General features: G+C 36.2%; 2 protein-coding genes across 4 annotated transcripts in view; one reads left to right on the plus strand and one right to left on the minus strand.

The window, feature by feature from the left end:
• Positions 1-19,965, plus strand: part of Vps13a (vacuolar protein sorting 13 homolog A) — a 176,116-nt gene that overhangs the window by 152,060 nt on the left and 4,091 nt on the right. The window contains exons 69-71 of the mRNA XM_070035785.1: positions 11,775-11,860; positions 13,107-13,230; positions 14,307-14,381. Coding sequence (XP_069891886.1) covers positions 11,775-11,860; positions 13,107-13,230; positions 14,307-14,381 — 285 coding nt within the window. The remainder of the gene's footprint in view (positions 1-11,774; positions 11,861-13,106; positions 13,231-14,306; positions 14,382-19,965) is intronic.
• Positions 15,422-19,965, minus strand: part of Gna14 (G protein subunit alpha 14) — a 139,758-nt gene continuing 135,214 nt past the window's right edge. Inside the window, exons 9-10 of one of the 3 annotated variants that reach the window (XM_070035789.1) lie at positions 19,776-19,940; positions 15,422-18,789 (exon numbers count right to left, since the gene is read on the minus strand). The gene's annotated coding sequence lies outside the window, so the exon portion shown is untranslated. Of the gene's footprint in view, positions 19,941-19,965 lie in introns of all 3 variants that reach the window. The other 2 variants (XM_070035790.1, XM_070035788.1) reach the window with 2 other exon arrangements.

The raw sequence follows: 19,965 nt of genomic DNA on the forward strand, positions 1-19,965 counted from the left end.
TCAGCTTAAAAAAAAAAGTCCTTGCATTAATTATTTTAAAGATGAAAATATTAATATATTGAATTTAAATGTTAGATATTTAAATTTTTATGTTAAATATTAACGTTTCAAGAGGCTTAAATGTTAAGTGCCCACACATTGTTAATTTAGATCAAGTAATGATTATGATGGATATGTAAAAAGAACATCATTCTTGTTTATTCTGTCTTCACTCATTAGAGATAAATGAAGATTAATTAAAAGTACATAAAATATTCAACTATTAATTTTAGTGGATGAATACGTACAAAAATATTGAAAGTCATGAATCAAGGGACAAATACATGATTTTAAATCACTTAATTATAATAATTTATAGTTTTAATAGTTTAATAGATAAGGATTTATGGCTTTGTTTTTGTATGGACATTTCATACCCATGGTTGCGTTAGTAGAAAAATTTATTTAGCAGTTATTCCATATTTCCCCCAAATATCAACTTTAAAACATTATGTAAAACTTTCATTGTCTAAGCAATGAAAAGATAAAAAATTTCTACTAAATTGAATTATATATCTTCAGGATCTTAGAGATCCTCAAATATGAAAACATTTAAAATCTTACAAGTATTATTTGTGTTTAAAAAAATCAGAAGCTGGGTGCTGGTGGTTCACATCTATAATCCTAGCTACTCAGGAGGCTGAGATCTGAGGATCACCTGCCCCAGCAGGAAAGTCTGAGCCTCTTTAATTTCCTAATTAACCACCCCAAGAAAGCCAGAAGTAGATCTGTGGCTCCAACTGGGTCAAGTGCTAGCCTTGAGCAAAAACAGCTCAGGGATAGTGCCCAGGCCCTGAGTTCAAGCCCCAGGATTGGCACCAAAAAAAAAAGATAATCGGTGATTTTGCTGAGTATATGTTTTTGGTGTATTCATGAATTTCTGAATTAACAATTTGAGACCCATGCAGAGAAAATCCTAAATCTCTCGTGAATCATTTCACTGTCAATCTTAGGTCTACACTTGTATTTTACAGATGATGTGAAATTTTTCAAAAATTACATTAAGTAATCTATGCACATGAAAGTAAGAAAGCTAAAGAGAAGAAAAAGATTTTGTGGCAGGCACAGTGGTTCACAGCTAGAATCCTAGCTATTTGGAGGCCGGTTTAAGGCCAGAAAGGCAAAAAGTTCTCTAGACTCCAACAAAAGCTGATGATGGTGGTACACAGGAAGCCAGCAAAGGCAAAAAGTTTTTGAGATGCCATCTCAACAAACAAAAGCTAAGCACGGAAGCATAGGATTGTGGTCCAAGCCATTCTGAGCCAATCTGAGACCCTATTGAAAAACTGTACAGCAACAATGGCTGGAGGTATGGCTCAAGTAGTAGAGTGCCTGCCTGGTATGCACAGGTCTTGAGTTCAAATCCCAGTACTGCCAAAAAATGACTTTTGTCTCTATTTATGGTATATTTCTTCTTTAAAATTTTTATTAAGTTATCTAAGTAAATAATTGCCATTTTATATTACTCTCTTTATAATTTTTTATAAATAGAATTATTAGCTTCTAAATATTAAAAAAAATCCCACTTACAGAATAATCCTTAATGTGAGAAGCCTAGTTTTTAATCTCTGAAGCACATAAATATAAACACAACCTTTTCATTTTTTTCTTGAGGATATAATAGCTGCTTCTTTTCCATTGATTAGTTCTTTTGAGTATTTCCTTTTGAAAAACACTTTCTTCCCCTTAAAAATCAATCTTCCCTTAAAATGGGAGTGTGTATGTTTAATCTTGTGTTCATTGTGTTTGAATAGTGAGCACTGAGGTGTCCCATAGGAGTACATTTTGTGACATTTCAGATATTTTTGAAGTTCATCTGTGTTGTCTTTGAATCTTTTGCAAAGGTATCAATGGTCATTAGGTAAGTTGTTGGGAGAGGGAGGCTGCTTTTGTTTGTTGTGTATTTCTTTCTTTCAGAGATTACAGACGTTTATAACTAGCTTCAAACACTGCCTTAATAGCAGTTGGAAGATAACTGCTGTCAGCCCTTCGTGGTCTTTCCTTTTACTTCAGGAAGAGAATTAACAGCTAATCTGGAAGAAAGGGCTTATAAAATAGCAATCAGATCGTCAGAGTAGTGCTGGATACTCTCCTCCTGACCTCGTCTGAAATTTTGAGTAAGTGGACAAGTACAAGGAGATAAAGGCTCACTGGATTTCACTCTTCATTTTGTAACTGTTCATCTTCAGAAGGATACTTCTGAATGAGATGAGAAAACAGAAGAGAGCCAGATTTTCTTATCTACCCAAGTTAAAGCTATTAGCTAGCATCTCAGAAAAAGTCGATCTCATAGCAAAGATTACTATCCTGCTTTGGGAGCAGATCACATATTCTACTTAGTAGTTGAACACAACCTTTTAAAAAGTGTGGCTCATCATTTTCAAGGGCCCAGTCTTTTGAACATTTGAAAGTAATAGTCTCCATGAAATTTATTGTGGACTAATGGCACCTCTCATACATACAACCTTTTGAAGAAGACTTTTGGAATCCTGTCTTCTACTGGAGATAATGGTTCCACTCAGAGGAAGTTCATGTTTTCTCTTTATCTGAAGTGTGAATTCCCCTTTTTAAAGGAAATTAATAACTTAAATGAGAGTAATTTGATTTTTAAATCTCTTAAAATTTTGTCATGATAAAAGTTGAACTTGTAAGCATATTAATGGCAAAAATATTTTGAAGTTCAGAACATTTTAACATTAAAAGAAGTTCTTAGATGTTAAGCTCAGTATGATTCCATTTGAATTTTATTTTTTTTCAAATTAAGGATATATTAGCAGGAATCAGTTCTATAGTAAAAGTTTATGAAAGACCCTCTAACCTTCCTTAAGTAAGCTAAGAGTGCTAAATTCTGACTCCAGACTATTAATTTGTGGTTTTTCTACTGATTTATTGGAGCTCTGCCTTATAATTCCCCTCCCCCTAGTTTCTTTAGAGACACACAAAGATTTTCAGGATAAGGTGAGTATAGTAAAGCCATTCATAAATGTTTGTATGTCTGTGTTGTGTGCATGCTATATGTGTTCTTGTTGTTAGATAACTTTTAAGTTATTGAAGGGTTCTGTGTGTGTGTGTGTGTGTGTGTGTGTGTGAAAGAGAGAGAAAGAGTGAGTGAGTGAGAGAGAGGAGGTTGATTGCTTATGTTGTCAGGTGAGGATTGAACCTAGGGCTTCAGAACATGCTAAGCAAACAGTTAACAGCTGAGCTACATCCCCAGCCCTGGGATAAGGCTTTTTTGTTGATGGGGTTTTGTTTGTTTCTTTGTTTGTTTTTGTTGGTTTGTTGGTTGGTTTTTGGTAAATTGAGTGTCATATGAAAAATACACTCAATTGAAATAATTTATTTTCATACAGAATTAGATTGTAGTCTCATTCATCACAAAACAATTTGTTATTTGAAAGGAAGTACCATGTCATTGTGACTTTTGTCACTTAGGAATCTGTAGAATTGAAATGGTATAAAGGTCCTAATCACGTCTTATGATAATACTCATGAACTGTAATAGTTTTCAGTGAAAATTTTACCATTATAAGTAACCTACTGTGAAACATTGTGGAGAAATATACATTCAGCTATTTTTATGGCACTTCAGGGACTTGTTTTAGTTTGAGGTCTCCTGATGATGCAGCACTGAAATACGACTATAGGAAGCTGGACTCTCTCAGGAAATTAACTTTTATGGAATAAGTTGCCAGGCTACTTTGCATTTTAATATTTTCCAGAAGGAATCGAATAGCATTAATTGTGTGTATAATTGGATTTTTGGTGGCATGATTTGAGAGCATAGTTCATATCAAATATGAAAAAACTTGGGGTTGGAGTTATGGCTCAAATGGTAGAGTACCTGCCTAGCAAGCATTTAAAGGCCCTGAGTTTAAACCTCATAACCATCAAAAGAAGAAAATTTGAATTCCACAAATTCACTGTACAATTCACTCTTACATTCCTAGGACTTCTCAGGCCTACTTCAAGATATTAGGAGCACAGCCTTGAAGAGAATAGTGAAGGTTTCTGGTATGTAGTGAGCTTTATTGTTCAGGTGACAAGGATAAACACATGACTATTCAAGGCCAATTTTGTAATGCTATATCCTCATGTCTCATTTTCCTGTCTGTTGCTTAGCTAGTATAAGCACAGATTTAAGGAATCATAGAAATTAGAAAGACACATGACTTCTCTCTAAAGAAAGAATGATGCCTAGTTACTTTATAAAATGTCAAGCATTGCATGAGATATGATAAAGCTTATATATTTGAACCCACATTCCAATCCATCTTAGAGATGCATCTACTGTAACATATATGCAATTGTTCCTCAGTACCACTTGGTTTCAGGAACCTCAAGGACCCCTAAATCTCATATGCTTAAGTCCCTTGCAAAAAAAAATCACATAGTGCTTACATGAAACCTAAGCATCTCCTTCTGAATACTTTAATCACCTCTCAGTTGCTTATAAAAATCTAATAATGCATAAGTGCTGGGAAAATAGTTATATTGTACTTTTGTCTGTACCTATTCAATATAGATGTACTATTTATAAAATATTTTGCCCCTCAGATGCTAAAGCCACATATATGTGAGTTCTACTCTGCTCTTTTTCATAATTAAAAAATTGTTACTTAAGAATCAGTATCCTCGTTGTCAGGGCTTGGATTCTTTTTGAGCCAAGTAGACTAGAATTCAATTCTATCTAGTTTGTATGCTTTTTTAAAACTAATTTGACAGTCTTTTATTGGGTCTGTCTAACAATTCTAGACTGTAAAATGGAGAGAAAATTTTAATGCTACTTGGTATTGTTTCTAAGACTAAGATGAGGTAATGTGTATAATTATTAATATGCCTAATAAGAACTCTATTGTATTTTATTATTCCAGATGAGTACCAGTTTATGCTAGTGCTTGGCCACCATTATGTATACTGTATATTCCTCATTTGTTTCCTCTTTGCCAAGATAAAAACATCATTAAATCTCATCCTTTTTGTTTCCTTTCAAGGTTAGTAGAATAGTTTCAATACATGATAGTTTCTGCACACTGAACAGTAAATCACAAATTTTCAGTAATTTGGACTACTCTTAATCTTACAATATTATTGAGTATACCTGGTGTGGACCAATGAATAATGATCAGCTTGAGATTCTAAAGGAACTGCCTCAGTGAGACTTTTGCAACTCTGCATAAACATCATTCCTTCTGCCCTAATTCTAGGCTTTCTAGAATGTATTGGATAGTTTAACTGATAGTCTGATATTTTCAGTGTGTATAGCTATTGAATGAGTATAAATCTGTTCTTTCTCTAGGCATTGTTGGTTACACCAGTGGATAATGGTTCACATGCCTTAAGATATAATTTCTCTCCCTTAAATTGATTTCAAAGGGTTATGCTGAGTTTTCCTTTCTGAGCTAACACCATAATCTATACCTACACTTTGACTGGCAGGCAAGAAAGTGAAGAGGAAGGAGGCAGTGATATAAGGGATTAAATACAGGGTAATTCCTCTTCATATCTGATAACTCTGAGTCTGTGGGATTTGGATTTTCTTAAACCAACTTGATTATAGGATAAGCTAAATATGGCTTCTTCACTCTTGTTTACATTTATTCTAGTGTTTTCAATATTCTAGTATAGATTATCATTGGGTGTTTTAGATCATTGATTTCTACTAGATTTGATCATCAGACTTAATTGAATCTCTTCCTTCCCTCCCTCCCCCCCACCCCCACCCCTGACACTCAAGTCTTAGGTTTCAAGTGAATTAGCAAAACACTTTGTTATACCTAAATGCTAAATCAAGTAACTCTAAGGAAGTTATGCTTTTTTCCCCCTCTCTCTGCAAGGTCTTGCTTTGTAGCCCAGATTGGCCTCAAACTCTCGATCCTCCTGCCTCTACCTCTGAAGTGCTAAGATTACAGGTGTGCACCACCGCACCTGGCTCACTTCAATTTTATTTTTTTCATTTTATTTTTATTTATTTTTTAATTTTTCATTTTATTTTATTTTTTTACTTTTTAATTTTTTTGTTGGACTTGAACCTCAGGACCTGAGTGCTGTCCCTGAGCTCTTTTGCTCAAGGCTAGCACTTTACTACTTTGAGCCACAGCTCCACTTCCAGTTTTCTGGTGGTTAATTAGAGACAAGAATCTCATGGACTCTCCTGCCCAGGCTGGCTTTGAACTGCAACCCTCAGATCTCAGCTCTCTGCGTACCTAGGATTGTAGGCATGAGCCATCAGCACCCACTTCACTTTCATTTTAACTACATGTGTTGCTATATCAACAAATTCATTTCTACTTCTATGAGATTACAAGTCAAATATTGACACGCTAAAATTGTTTTTTGCTAAACTATATGTTCTCAACCATTATCAATTTTCTTAAATTTCTTAAATGCTCAGCCCTTTGATTTTTGGGATTTGATGCTCTATATTAGTCATACTAGTATCAATCTGCGTTTTGCTTTGCTCTTTCAGTACTTTGCTAGTGTATCATATTTGGATAATTTGAGTGTTTGAAATGTTGTCTTAATTACTACAGTTTCTGGCTCACAATATTTTTTTTTAAAGAATTAGGACTTATCTGACAGGAAATGTGGATTGTAGCAGAAAGTAACCCTGACACCACTGTCCAGATTCTACTTTCTTTGTCTTTCTAGCTGAATCCTTGGTTTGGCTTACATTATACATATGTTTTGTTTTTAACTCAAACAGGACTCTTACCAGTAACCACTCATTTTAAATGTTACTTACAGATTCTCATAGTCATGTCAGAATGAATAGTTTCTATTTGTGTCTGTTTCTTTTAGAAATTTCCAAACTGTGATTGGTAATTCTCATCTACTTTTAACAAATAAGGCAAAAATTGTTTTTTTTCCTTTTAACACTAATGCATATCCTAACGGCCTGACTACAGTCTTCATGAAATGATTGAATATAGTAATTCCTGCCCTTGATATTTCTAATTTTATTTTAAATGGTAGTACAAATCATTTTAATAGAAACAGTCACAAGTCTGTTTGAGATGGAGAAATATAGGATATTGGCACTAAATTGTTTGGACAGTGTTAATCTAGAAAATTTCAGCTAACTTGATCTGATTTAAAAACTAGCCTCAGAAACTACCTTCTTTGTATTGTCAAATATTTTTGATATACAGAGGAGGAACTATAAAAGAAATCCTCAGGTAATAGTGAAAAGCACTAGAATTAAAAGCAAAAAAACTAGTGTTCTGAGCCTAGTTTCCCAGCTTACCTCAAATCACTTAGCTCTAATCTTACCTAATTACGTACAATTATTGTCAACATTTAAATGGATTTGTTGATTATGTACCTGGTTCTTTGTTTCTTCATGTAAAATGCAAGAAATTGGTGTGAATGAATGACATTCCCTTTAGGTCTAAAATTCTAAGACATGATGTTTTGAAAAGTATAAATTTTCATGTCTAGTAGGTTTACACTCAAGTAATTAGGCAAGACATTGTGACCACAGTGTGACATCTGTTTACAGTGTGATGGAAGATGAAAATAGCTGATAAGCTGTTATTCTTGCAGGTTTCTGTGAATTCAGTTTCAGAGTTTTGGGTTCTGCTTATAATTCTGTTCTTTCTTACATGTTTTTAATGGAAACGGCAGTACAACTTTTCTCTGCATTAATTATCTTTGATGTTTATTCATATATACCATTCTAATAACAAAGGATGTAATTAATTGCATTTCAAAGCACCCTGCTGGGGCTTGAACTCTGGGCCTGGGCGCTGTCCCTGCGCTCTTCAGGCTCAAGAGGAGCTCTCTACCGCTTGAGCCACAGCACCACTTCTGGTTTTCTAGTGGTTTATTGGAGATAAAGAGTCTCACGGACTTTCCTGCTGTCCTGCCAGGGCTGGCTTTGAACCTCTATCCTCAGATCTCAGCCTCCTGAATAGCTAAGATTACAGTTGTGAGGCACTGGCACCCAGCTCTTTTTTTTTGTTAAGGGGGAGTTGTTGTTTTTTAATCTTTTATTTATACCAGGTACTATTGTGACTTTTGAAATTGTTTAATTACTAATAGACTCAGCTTAGATTTTATGTGATTTGGATCTGAAAATAAAGAGTAATGAAAGGTAGGCTCATCTACAATGCCCAAACACTGATATAAAAGCTTACTTGGAGTTGAACCATGATTCATGATTCATGATTACTTAAAGGGTATAATTATCCATGGCTTATATAGACTCTTCAATAGAAGTAAAAAAAATGATAGAAGTAATAATGTTCTTGAGAAAGTCGCATTTGTATTTTTCATTTCAAAACTTGGTCATAAAAAGAGAGCATTCTTTACAACATAGTTTATTTTCATATACCAGAAAAACAAACTGTTAAAAGTATAGAATGTAAAGTTGAAATGAAAAATTCATTCCTGTCTCCACCATTACCCTTCAGAAATCCAGAGATACTAAACATTAACAGATTGGTGTGTATGTTTTGGCAGTAACTTGTATATGTATATACATACATATATGTTGTTTGTGCTTTTTTTCCCCTCATGTTTTCTGTTCAGTACTATAATTCCTTTTCACTTAATACCTTGTACCTTCACTTGTACCTTTTTCTGTCTCCATACACAAGAGTTCATTTTTCTTTATTACTTCGTCATGTCTTATTCTATGGCTGTACCATATATATTTGGCATTTCCTAACTAATGAGCATTTAAGACTTTTTTTGCTAGCTGCTGTGAAGAGTCTAGTCTTGGTGTTTTGGCACATTGTTGTTTACATTCAGTCTTGCCAGTGAATTGCTGACTCAGAGTATGTTTCATTGGCCTGCATTTTCTTGATTTTGAGTTGTTGAATATTTTCTCATATTTATTGGTCACATCTTGGGTTTTTTGCTATACTACCTGTTCATATTTGTATTTGTATTTTGTTATTTGCATTTTCTTACATTCTTTATGAAATACCTATCTCTGTATCAATAAATTAAGTTTATCCTTTGGTTTTTGTGGTATTTTACCCTTTTTTGTAATTCACTATTGCTGTCCAGTAGTGTTTGTTTTGTATTGATGGGTTATTTTATTAGACTTTATGGACTTTGCCTTTTATTTTTGCCTTTTCCACTCCAAGATTACAAAAATGTTGCTGTTGCTAGCACTTGAAATAGTCATTTTGTCTATGTAAAATTGACTTGGCAGCATTGATTTAGCGTAGAATGAAGGATCTTGCTTCAGTCTTTGAGTTGCCTCAAATCATTGGTTGAGTAATGCATGCTTTTACCCTCTATCATGAAAGGCTGTTTTGGTGTCACAGATTCCTATATTCAAATGTGTACATGTTGGCCAGTTTACATTATGTAAATATTTTCCATTGATAGGTCAGTATAAACTTTTGCCAGCACCAAATGATTTTCACTATTATAACTTTATAAATTGTATTACTATCCTTTAATGAATTTATTTTCATTTTCCTAATTGCTGAATGTTATCAGATATTTTACTAACTTTTTCCGTTCACTTCTTTTCCTGTCCTCTATCCTGTAGCCAACAAAAATCACCATTTTTGAATCCCTTAGAGAATGTTTATATCCAAGAATAATACATGGATTTTCATTTTCAAAACTTTCACTCCCCTCAGTAGAGTATTACAACTCTTGCCAAATCCAAACTCAGCACTTCAGAGACCAAGACGGAGGATCGTGGTCCAGCCTGGGCTACATACAGAATGAGACCCTAACTCAGAGAACAAGTCAAATGCGGTTACAGCTCATACCTAACTTCTGCAGATCCTTTGTATATAACATACATACAAATACGTATCATATGTGATTAGCACATACATATGCTAATCTTTTTATTACCCTTTTAGAAAGGATTTTTTCTTTCCATCTCCAAATAATTTTATGTAATCGGTGATAGATGTACTGTCATCTGCAAATAACTTTTACCCTCCTCTCGTATTTGATGCTTTCTTCAGTTTATATCTCCTTAAAATTTGATCTGTTCCACCTAATTTTTCAAATTTATCTGCATATCTTTTATGAATTTCCTCCCGCTGACGTTATGGCACCTTTTCACTTTTATATTAGTGTTTATTTCCTACTTGTTAGATATCATAAATAGTAACTATTTCTTCCTCATAATTTTATACTCTTTAAACTTAGAAAGTTCCTCCTGCTAGTAGTCCGCATGTGTCATCCTGCTGATTTAATTTTTGTTTACTTTTGTTTCTAAAAAAATGAAAACCAGTTAGCCTCTCAACAAGATGACTGTGAAGTCACATTGTAGCTTTCATCTAAGCTAAATAATTTGTCTTTTATAGTTGGCTTCCTGGTTCTTCATTAGTTTCTTAAATTTTCTGTCCTCTTTTGGAATTCATTCAAAACCTCTAACATTTGCCTAAATTGTTAATGTGCTCTTTTTTTGAGGGATTTTTGTCATAATTACAAGCCTTATCTTAAAATATATATATATGTATATATATATGTGTATATATATGTATATATATGTATATATACATATATATACATATATATACACATATATATATATAGTCTAGCCTGCTGTATATTTTAAGTAGCTAGGATGCCTCCATCCTCAGAGCAAATGATAGTGAACACAATTTAAAATAACCATTGTCTAGTTAAGATTATGCTTAGGTCTTTACAAGCAAATTATTGCTGGCAGCCAATAACATGTCTATCTACATCAGTAGTCTTGCACATAAAATTTGTAATGTAGGCCCAGCAGGCCTTGGGGTCCCTTATGTGCCCCCAACTCGGAGCCTCTCACTGGCTCCAAAGGCAGTCTATTGCTGAGACATGCTTGCAGCCCTTTTTGTACTATTATCTTTGAGATCAGGCTTTCTCTTCCTGCCTGTGTGTGTGACTGTTCCACAGTCCATCAGTTTTAAGTGTCATCATAACCGGGATGGAGTCTCACAGACTTTGCCTACAGACTTCCAGGAGTGCCCTATAACCACAGCCCCAATCTCAGACTTGCACATCATTTAGGATAAGACCTGTGTGCTACCATGCCCAGCTATGGGTTGAGAAAGGGACCTTGGAAAACATTTCTGCGCAGGCTGGTCTTGAACAGTAACCCTCCCACTAGGACTACAGGTGTGAGCCGTTGGTACCCAGCTTATTGCTTATGTTTTTATGAGTTCTAAAAGTTGACAAAGCATATTCTTAAATAGGACATTTTCAGGGAAGAGGCAGAATAGGAACTCATACTAACTAGTAACTGCTCACCTTATATCTCCATCTTAGTGCTGTTGATGCCTTTTGTAATTCTGCACTGATCTCTTGCTCCCCAAGTAAACACACCTGCCTGTGACTGCAGTCTAATTGCAATTGATACTCAAGCATTCTGCTATGCCTCGAGGAGGTGACACAACACACAGCCCCACATTCCTCCCTTATGCCAGGTTTTGAGGATATAGAAATACATGTGTATATGGTTTTGAAATTATGTAAAGAAAATGACCATACTAGTTAAATACCATATTGGATCAAATTCAAACCTTGTAAGATAATCTTTAATAAGTCTAGCATGTAAAAATTGTCATTACTGCAGCTATGCAGTAGATACTTTTAAAAAGGGAACAATGAGAATAAAGTGAATATTTGTTTTCTGGATATATATATATATATATATATATATATATTTACTGTGTAAGTAAATGATGTTTCCCCACTGAGAAATGCATTTTAGAAAATCAAAAGGCATTATGTAATGTGATCAATTTTCTCTCGTCCTTTTTTTTTTCCAGGTGATGGAAAATGGAAGATTTGCAAAATACAGATATTTCACCCATGTCATGATCAATAAGTCAGATATGTTCATGATAACTAGACGGTAACTTCCTTTCTCTCTCTAATGGCAAGGGAATAAGTAGCAGCCATTCAAGCATGGTCAGCTTTTGATACTGTTATAGTGGTTGCTTTTATAAGGCTGGTACTGCAAGCCTTCATATAAATTCTAGCATTGTGTATGCTTACATAGCCATGTCCAAACATAATTACTAATCAGATGTTTTAATAATTATTTCAACCATGTCAGTGGGTCCAGAGTGTGAGTATTCTCAGCTACAAGGACATCTTCAGATAGACCTGAAGATACTAGAAAGATAATAGCAAAAATATATGGTGGCCCAGCCTCTGGACCTGGCTAGACTGGAGCACCGCTAGATTTCTTACAACCCAGGACTGGTGAAGGGATGAGGAACGACAGCCCGCTTGGCTGGCATCTCAACAGAAGGCAGCTGTTTCTTTTTATTCAGGCCCTATCTCAAAATCTGTCTCAAATAAAACTCAAGGACTTTTACGTTTGATTTTTTTACAATTTTTTTTTGGGGGGGGTCCGGTCATGGAGCCTGAACTCTGGGCCTGGACGCTGTCCCCCAGCTCTTCAGCTCAAGGCTAGCACTCTACCACTGAGCCACCTTCCCAGCCCCAATTTTTTCTATTTTTCAAGAATGTTAGTGCTGTAAATTTCCCATAAACATGCAGTTGCATTCCCACAAATTTTATGTTTGTCCTTATTTTGAAAATAATTTTGTATTTTTATATTCTTTAGATTACTTTAGAACGGTCTTAACTTCAAGTCTTTGGAATTTCAAGTCTTTATTTCTATTCTGATTGAGAATGTGTCCTATGGTTTCAGTTCTTTTAAACCCACTGTGTGTGTGTGTGCATTTGTGTATACTGAGAATGGAACCCAGGGTCTTGTGCATGCAAGGCAAGTGCTCTACCACTGAGCCACATCCCCAAAATCACCCTAAATTCATTAAGGGATTTTTATATTTTCATTATCTTCAAGTAGTTGTGTGACGGAGTTACCATTCAACAAATCAGTTTATAAGTATGTGTCTTGATCAGTGTCACCCCCTTTCATCATTTTCTCTCATTGCTCCCAGCCCCTCCCCTCAATTTTCCTTTCCCTAGGATATGCATTTACTTTTATAACTTCATTATCCCTCCTCTTCCTCTCTGTTAAAGTTTTTTTTAAGTGTTTTAGAAAATAGTTTATGTTCCAGTGCACTTGCAAACTGTAATTGGATCTAAGTTCATAAGTTGTTAAAGTGGATTCTTTCTTCCCACAGCGGTGTATTGTTTGTGACAAAGGGAACATTTGGGCAACTTACATGTGAGTGGCAGTATAGTTTTGATGAATTTACCAAAGAGCCGTTCATCGTTCATGGGAGACGACTGCGCATTGAAGCAAAGGTACATTGAAGAATAATTTCAAATAAAACAGTTAACACATTGAAATAGTCCTTTTTTTACTTTGGTCACACTTACAGAAGTGTGACTTTGTTTTCCTTTATACCTGCTGTCTTACTCAGGCTTAATGGAGAAACAGCTAAGCCAAAGGGGAAAGTGTTACTATCTGATATTATATTCACTGAAGTAGTATTCCTGGATCCTTAGTTTATATTGAGTAACCAACCCTACCTTCACCAGGTACAAAACAATGGCTACTGCTAAGGGCCTCTAACCTGTATGGTTTCCTGATTTTTCTACTTTTTCCCTTTGCACTGATAACGGTTTCTCTATTTCCTTGATTTGTTTCCTTTCTACCTTTTTATGAGACCCTTTTTTTTTTTTTTATCAGAAATCATCTTTTTTGTTTTTACCAAAGAAACTGACTTCTTCTGGAGTCTATATTTGTGTACATAGCTAAATTACTTACAAGCATTGATAGTCATGTCTGTACCTGCTTCTTGGCTTTATTCATAGTTATCTAGACACAATACTCATCCCTACTTCTTGTTCCTCAGATAATGAATATCTGCCTTACAAAATAACAGACAAAATACCAAATAGGTGTAGAGGGAAATCATAGGATCTGGGACCTGCCCCAATTTGTTGATTCTACTCAATATATCCACTCACATGTACACACATTATAATGCACATGCTACACATGTGCACACACTTGTATATCATTTTTAGTTGGATTTGATCAAGATTCTATAGCAGTATATCAGCTGTATGAGAAATTATTTGGAAAGAAAAAACGATGACTCCTCCCAGTCTTACCTCCTTCCCATTCTCTGTATAACCTCTTATAATCTTAACAATTGAAATTTCACTATAAGCCTTTTAAAGTGAGTTTGAATATGTTCAGAAATAGCCCTTTTTCCATTTCTTTTACTCTTTCTTGGTTTTCTCTTAGGTTTTTTAAGATGCATGATTTCTGTAGGGTAGATGCCTTAAGTATAAACTTAAAAGTTATATGACATTTTTTAATTTCTACAACTAGACTTCCTTTGTGATGAAACGACTCATTCTGTTTACAGGAACGGGTGAAATCTGTATTCCATGCCAAAGAATTCGGAAAAATAATTAACTTCAAGACCCCAGAGGATGCTAGGGTAAATACCATGACTCTCTTAATTTAAACCCAGGTAGGAGACTTACTTCAAAGCGATGTTAAGTGAACTTTTTTTTTAAGCAGGTAAGTTCTGTTGGTTATTTTAGTTTTGTTTTAACAACTGACAGTTTTTAGTGTGTAACTAGATAGTATTTCCTTTGATTTTTAGTAGATCCAGCACTCCTTTGTGCTTTTGAAGTTTGTTTTTTTTTTGCTTTGCTTTTTGAGACATGGTCTTACTATTATATTCCAGGTAGGCTTGGAACTCATCCCCCAGCATCAACCTGCTGAATGGTGATATTATAGGCATGTACCACCAGCTTGCTTTCTTTAAAACCTTATTGTAATACTTTAATTTTTTTCCATAGTCAACAAAGGAAATTATTTTGGTCTAGTGTTAGCCTACCAGCTCCAGCAAAGCAAGTATAGCCCCTATTGTTGATTTCTCTACTGAATGACTGTAGTTACTTAACAAAACAAAACCCAGAAAACCATTATCACAGTGTGGCACAGGACAAAGAGTGCCAAACTCATCATCAGAAAATTTGGTTTTGTTAGGCAACCATCTATACTCCTTGAACCTGTAATCCTAGCTATTCAGCAGAGAGGCTGAGACCTGATGGATGGTTAGTTCAAAGCCAGACTGGACAGAAAAGCTATAAGACTCCATGGCCAGTTTCAACTAGTAGAGCACTAGCCATGAACAAAGGGCTGAGTGAGCAAACCTCCCTGAGTTCAAGCCACAGTACTGGCACATGCATGTACACACACACACACAGAAAATCTGGCCTTTGGAAACTGGCCTGTTCCTTGGGGGAAGGAGGGAGAAACTTGAGGGAAATCAGTTAACCTGTTTGCTCAAAATGGAAATGGTGTGAAATGAAGAACATGTGGCTGTTCTTCAAGGGTTGTGGTAGTTACAAGAGTACACAGCAAGAAAATGAAGACCACAAACCATTTGTCTGACCTCATTGGTCATAACTGGGACAACTATTTGTGACACTGCATTGGATATTTTTAAATTTTAATTTTATTGTCAAGGTGATGTACAGAGAGGTTACAGTTGCATAAGGTAATGAGTATATTTCTTGTTAAACATTGTCACCTCCTCCCCCTCCCCTACCACCAGGTTGTAAAGTTCATTTCCAATCTATTGTCTTGTCAGTGCTGATGTTGCATGGGTTCACGATTTGTCCTTTGCTTCACTGTTATGATGTTCCCCTTCCCTTCACCAAATCAGATAAACAAATATGATGTTCCCCTTCCCTTCACCAAATCAGATAAACAAATATACAAGACACAGGGTGCCAAAATCAAATACAGTGACAACAGGAGACAAAGTGGGGAACATGAAAGAAGAAAGAAATAACTTTACACAGTACATTAAAAACAACAGCAGGGGCTGGGAAGGTGGCTCAGTGGTAGAGCGCTTGCCTTGCATGCATGAGGCCCTGGGTTTGATTCCTCAGCACCACATAAGCAAAAAGAAAAAAGCCGGAAGTGGCGCTATGGCTCCAGTGGTAGAGCGCTAGCCTTGAGCTGAAGAGCTGAGGGACAGCGCCCAGGCCCAGAGTTCAGGCCCCACGACTGGACCCCCCCAAAAAAAAAAAACCAACAACAGCAACAAAGAAAAACCTCGTTTCCATAGCTTGGAGTTCATTTCAATGAGCATCATCTTATATGGTCATATGTACATTGAGCTATTGTGATCCTCTGCTAGGACAATCCTAGACATATACTAATTACAAATGAGGGAAACCATGGAGCCTGTGTTTCTTTGGGTCTGGCATACCTCATTTAATGATTTTTCCCAAGTCTTTGTTTCCCTACAAATGGGGCGATGTCATTTTTTCTGATGGAAGCATAGAACTCCATTGTGTATATATATCACATTTTCTTGATCCATTCATCTACTGAAGGGTATCTTGGTTGATTCCATATCTTCAGTATTGAAAATAATTCTGTAATGAACATGGTTGTGCTGATAGCTTTAGTATGGCCTTGTTTGTGGTCATTTGGGTAAATGCCCAAGAGTGGGATTGCTGGGTCATGGGGGAGCTCTGTGTTTGGTTTTTTGAGGTCACCACACTGCTTTCCAGAGTGGTTGAACAAGTTTACACTCCCACCAACAGTGGAGTAGCGTTCTCTCTTGTCCACATCCCTGCCAGCATCTTTTGTTATTAGATTTCCTATGGCCATTCTAACTGGGATGAGGTGGAATATCAGTGTTGTTTTGATTGCGTTTCTTCATGTGTCTATTGGCCATTCTTACTTCCTCTTCAGAGAAATCTCTCTGTAAGTCTTTAGCCCACTTGTTAATGAGGCAACGGTTGTTTCTTTGAGGATTTGTTGTTGGGGGATTCAATTTTTTGAGCTCTTTAAGTATATTTTAGATATGAGACCCTTGTCTGTTGTATGGCTAGTGAAGATCTTTTCCCAATCTGTGGGCTTTCCATTGATATGTCCTTTTGCCATGCAGAAGTTCTGCAGTTTCATGCAATCCCATTTGTCCACCCTTTCTTTGGTTCCTGCATTGGACTTTCTGTATTGGGAAATTAGAATAAGAACACCTCCTTTGTGGTGCCCTAATTTGACAGAATAAATCATGATAACCTGCATTATTTTTTAGACTACCTTCTTTCATGTTGCTGAAGAACATTAATACCTATTTCAGCCTCTGATAAATTTCTGTCATCATGTGACCTCATCCTAAACTGTGTAATTCCACTGCTCTGACCAGTAACTTTTCTACTTACTCAAGACTATTCTTACATTAGAGAAGCACAAGCATCTTTGCTAAATCTTTTTCTTCTCTGTGGAAGCAATATTTTGTTTCTAAACTGATGAATAAAACATTTTTACCTATTCAAGGGGTACTATGCAATGTTTAAGTTGGGTGAAAGATTTGTTTCATTTTTTTTCTTTGTGGTGAAAACTAACACAATTGTGTCATCTAGCTTTTTTAAATGTACAGTACATTTTTGGTGTGTACAGTCACTACTGTGCAGTAGCACACAAGACTTCTTATTCCTATCTAACTTAGTGCCATGGATCCACCGTTCCCCTGCCCCCCTCTACGCTTCCCAGCATCTGGTACTCACCATGCAGGTCGCAATTGCTGTCAACATTTTTATAGCCTATATTTGAGCAAAATCATATGGTATCTGCCTGGCTTACTACACTTTAAATCTCCAGTTTAATCCACATTGTTGGAAACAGTAGAGTTGGGAGAGTTTTTCTGTTGTGTGCATGTGCCACATTTCTAGATCTATTCATCAGTTCATGGGCACTTGGGTCTTTTCATTTCTTGGCCATAGTGAATAATGCTAAGTGTTGATTTGGAGTACAGATGTCTCTTAGAGATCTTGATTCACTGCGTTTGATACAGCTGGATCACATGGTAGTTTCATTTTAATTTTGTGAACAATCTCTATACTATTTTCTATAATGTATATATTCCTACTAGTAGTGTACATGTAATCACTTTTTTCTGTATCATTATCAGTACTTGTAATCTTGAGACTAAGAGTGATATTTCATTTTGGTTTTGATCTGCATTTCTGTGATTAGTGATATTGAACAATTTTTCATGAATCACTTGGCCCTTTGTATTTTGAGGAATGTCTAGTTTGGTGGTACTGGTTTTTGAACTTAGGGCCTTGGCTTGCTGGGCAAGAACTCTGCCACTTGGGCCATGCTCTGTGCCCCTAGCACTTTCAGCATTAGTTACTTTTCATGCACAATCTCATGGGGGTTTTTGTTTGGCCTGCCTGGACTGCTGTCCTCCACAGCCAGGATGACAGATGCCATTATGCCCTGCTTCGTCTTCGAGATGAGGTTTTGCTAACTTTTTATAGTAGTTTGATTGTTTCTGTTCTGATGGTTAAATCTAGTAATACATAGGAATGTCCAATTTCCCTAGCACTGCTTTATTAAAAAACAAAAAAGACTATCCTTTCTTAGCACATTATGAAAAACAAGATGGCTATAGATGGGTGAGTTGATCTCTAGGTTTTCCTGTATGTGTTTTTTTCCACTACCATACTATTTTGGTTATTATAGGTATTTAGTACATTTTAAATCAGGTGCCTTTTGCTAAAGATTACTTTGGCTGTTTGGACTCAAGGCCTTCCACTTGGTAGGCATTCTGCTATTGAAGCCACACCCCTCTGCACTTAATTTTTCCTGTAGGACCTCATACTTTTTGCTAGCCTTAGACTCAGTCTTCCAACCTATTCTCCCTATAGCTGAGGGTCATGAGATTAAAGTACCACCTTACCTTGCTTAGGAGATTTGTTTCTTCCATTATTCTTTGACTGTTCCAAAACAGCTTGTTTAATTTCCAAGGTGTTTTTTTTTCCTCTTTACTGAGGTAGTAGGAAGACCCCCTACTCAGGCAGGCAGGCCCACTGCAACAAAGTTGTTAATGAAGAAGCAACTTTATTGAGAAGGTTCCTCTACTGCTGTACAGGTCAGACCCCAAGCGGCCCCCATTCTTTGGTTTTTAAAGGCAAAATGCATGAGGTCGAGCCTGGTCACGCACAGGTGACCAATGGGATTGTACAGTCATACCAGACACACACAGGTGACCATTGAAGTTACAGTGTTTAAACCAGCCTATTACCTTGGTGTAAAAGGTCTACCTTTTGGTGGTCAAAAGGTAGGATTTACAGTAAGCATGTGGTATTGCCAGTTGGAGCCAGATGACAACCTGTTTTATGGGTCAGTCTTTTTACTCAACAATCAAGGGTGGGTTAGGGGGAGGAGGACTAGATGCATTTTTTTCATTCTGGGAGCTGGGCCCATCAAGTCTAAAATCCCTAAAACAAAATCAAAGCTCAAAATGGAATCATACCAGCTTGGGCCCCATCTCAGGGTCTACTTCACTGATAGTCTGTCTAGTTTTATGCTGCTATGGTCAAATATATATATAAAATCAGGTTTTTAAAATTTAGACTTGTTTTCTACATGGGACATGCTCTGTTACAGAATAAGTTCCATGTGGTAATGAGAAAAATGTTTACCTGGGTGGAGTGTCTGTAGATGCTTGAGAGAATTATTTGGACTGGGAAAAAGGTGAACTCTGGTATTTTCTTTGTACATGGATGATTTGTTCATTGCAAAATGTAGGCTATGAAAAGCTCTAATTATTGTATTGGAGTCTATCTTTGCTTTTAGGTATGTATTTATATATTTGTGTATTCCAATGTTGGAGGCACATACCTTTAGAATTTCCTTTAGCTGAATTGACATCTTTACCATCTTCCTCCTCAGTTTTCTCCAAGTATTCCTATTCTGTCTTTTAACTTTCAGTCTCAATGTCCTCTTAGAGGTGAAATAAGGTTCGTGTACCCCAGAAATTTGGCTTGGCTTTTGGGTATTTTAACCTACTCACTCTATTTTAATTGGAGAATTTGTCCATATTCAAGGTAGCTGTTGACAAGGTCTGCATGGCCCAAGCATCCAGTCTCACCACAGCCCTGTGCTGTGCTAGCTTGTGCCCTGGACGAGGCCGGAGCAGGGGTGATTGCAGTCAGACACTGCCCAGCAGTAGGTTTCCCTGTGGAGAGAGAAGATGACATGGG

The sequence above is a fragment of the Dipodomys merriami genome, unplaced genomic scaffold (assembly GCF_024711535.1).
Source record: "Dipodomys merriami isolate MVZ:Mamm:240054 unplaced genomic scaffold, mDipMer1.0.p SCAF_26, whole genome shotgun sequence".
Taxonomy (NCBI): domain Eukaryota; kingdom Metazoa; phylum Chordata; class Mammalia; order Rodentia; family Heteromyidae; genus Dipodomys; species Dipodomys merriami.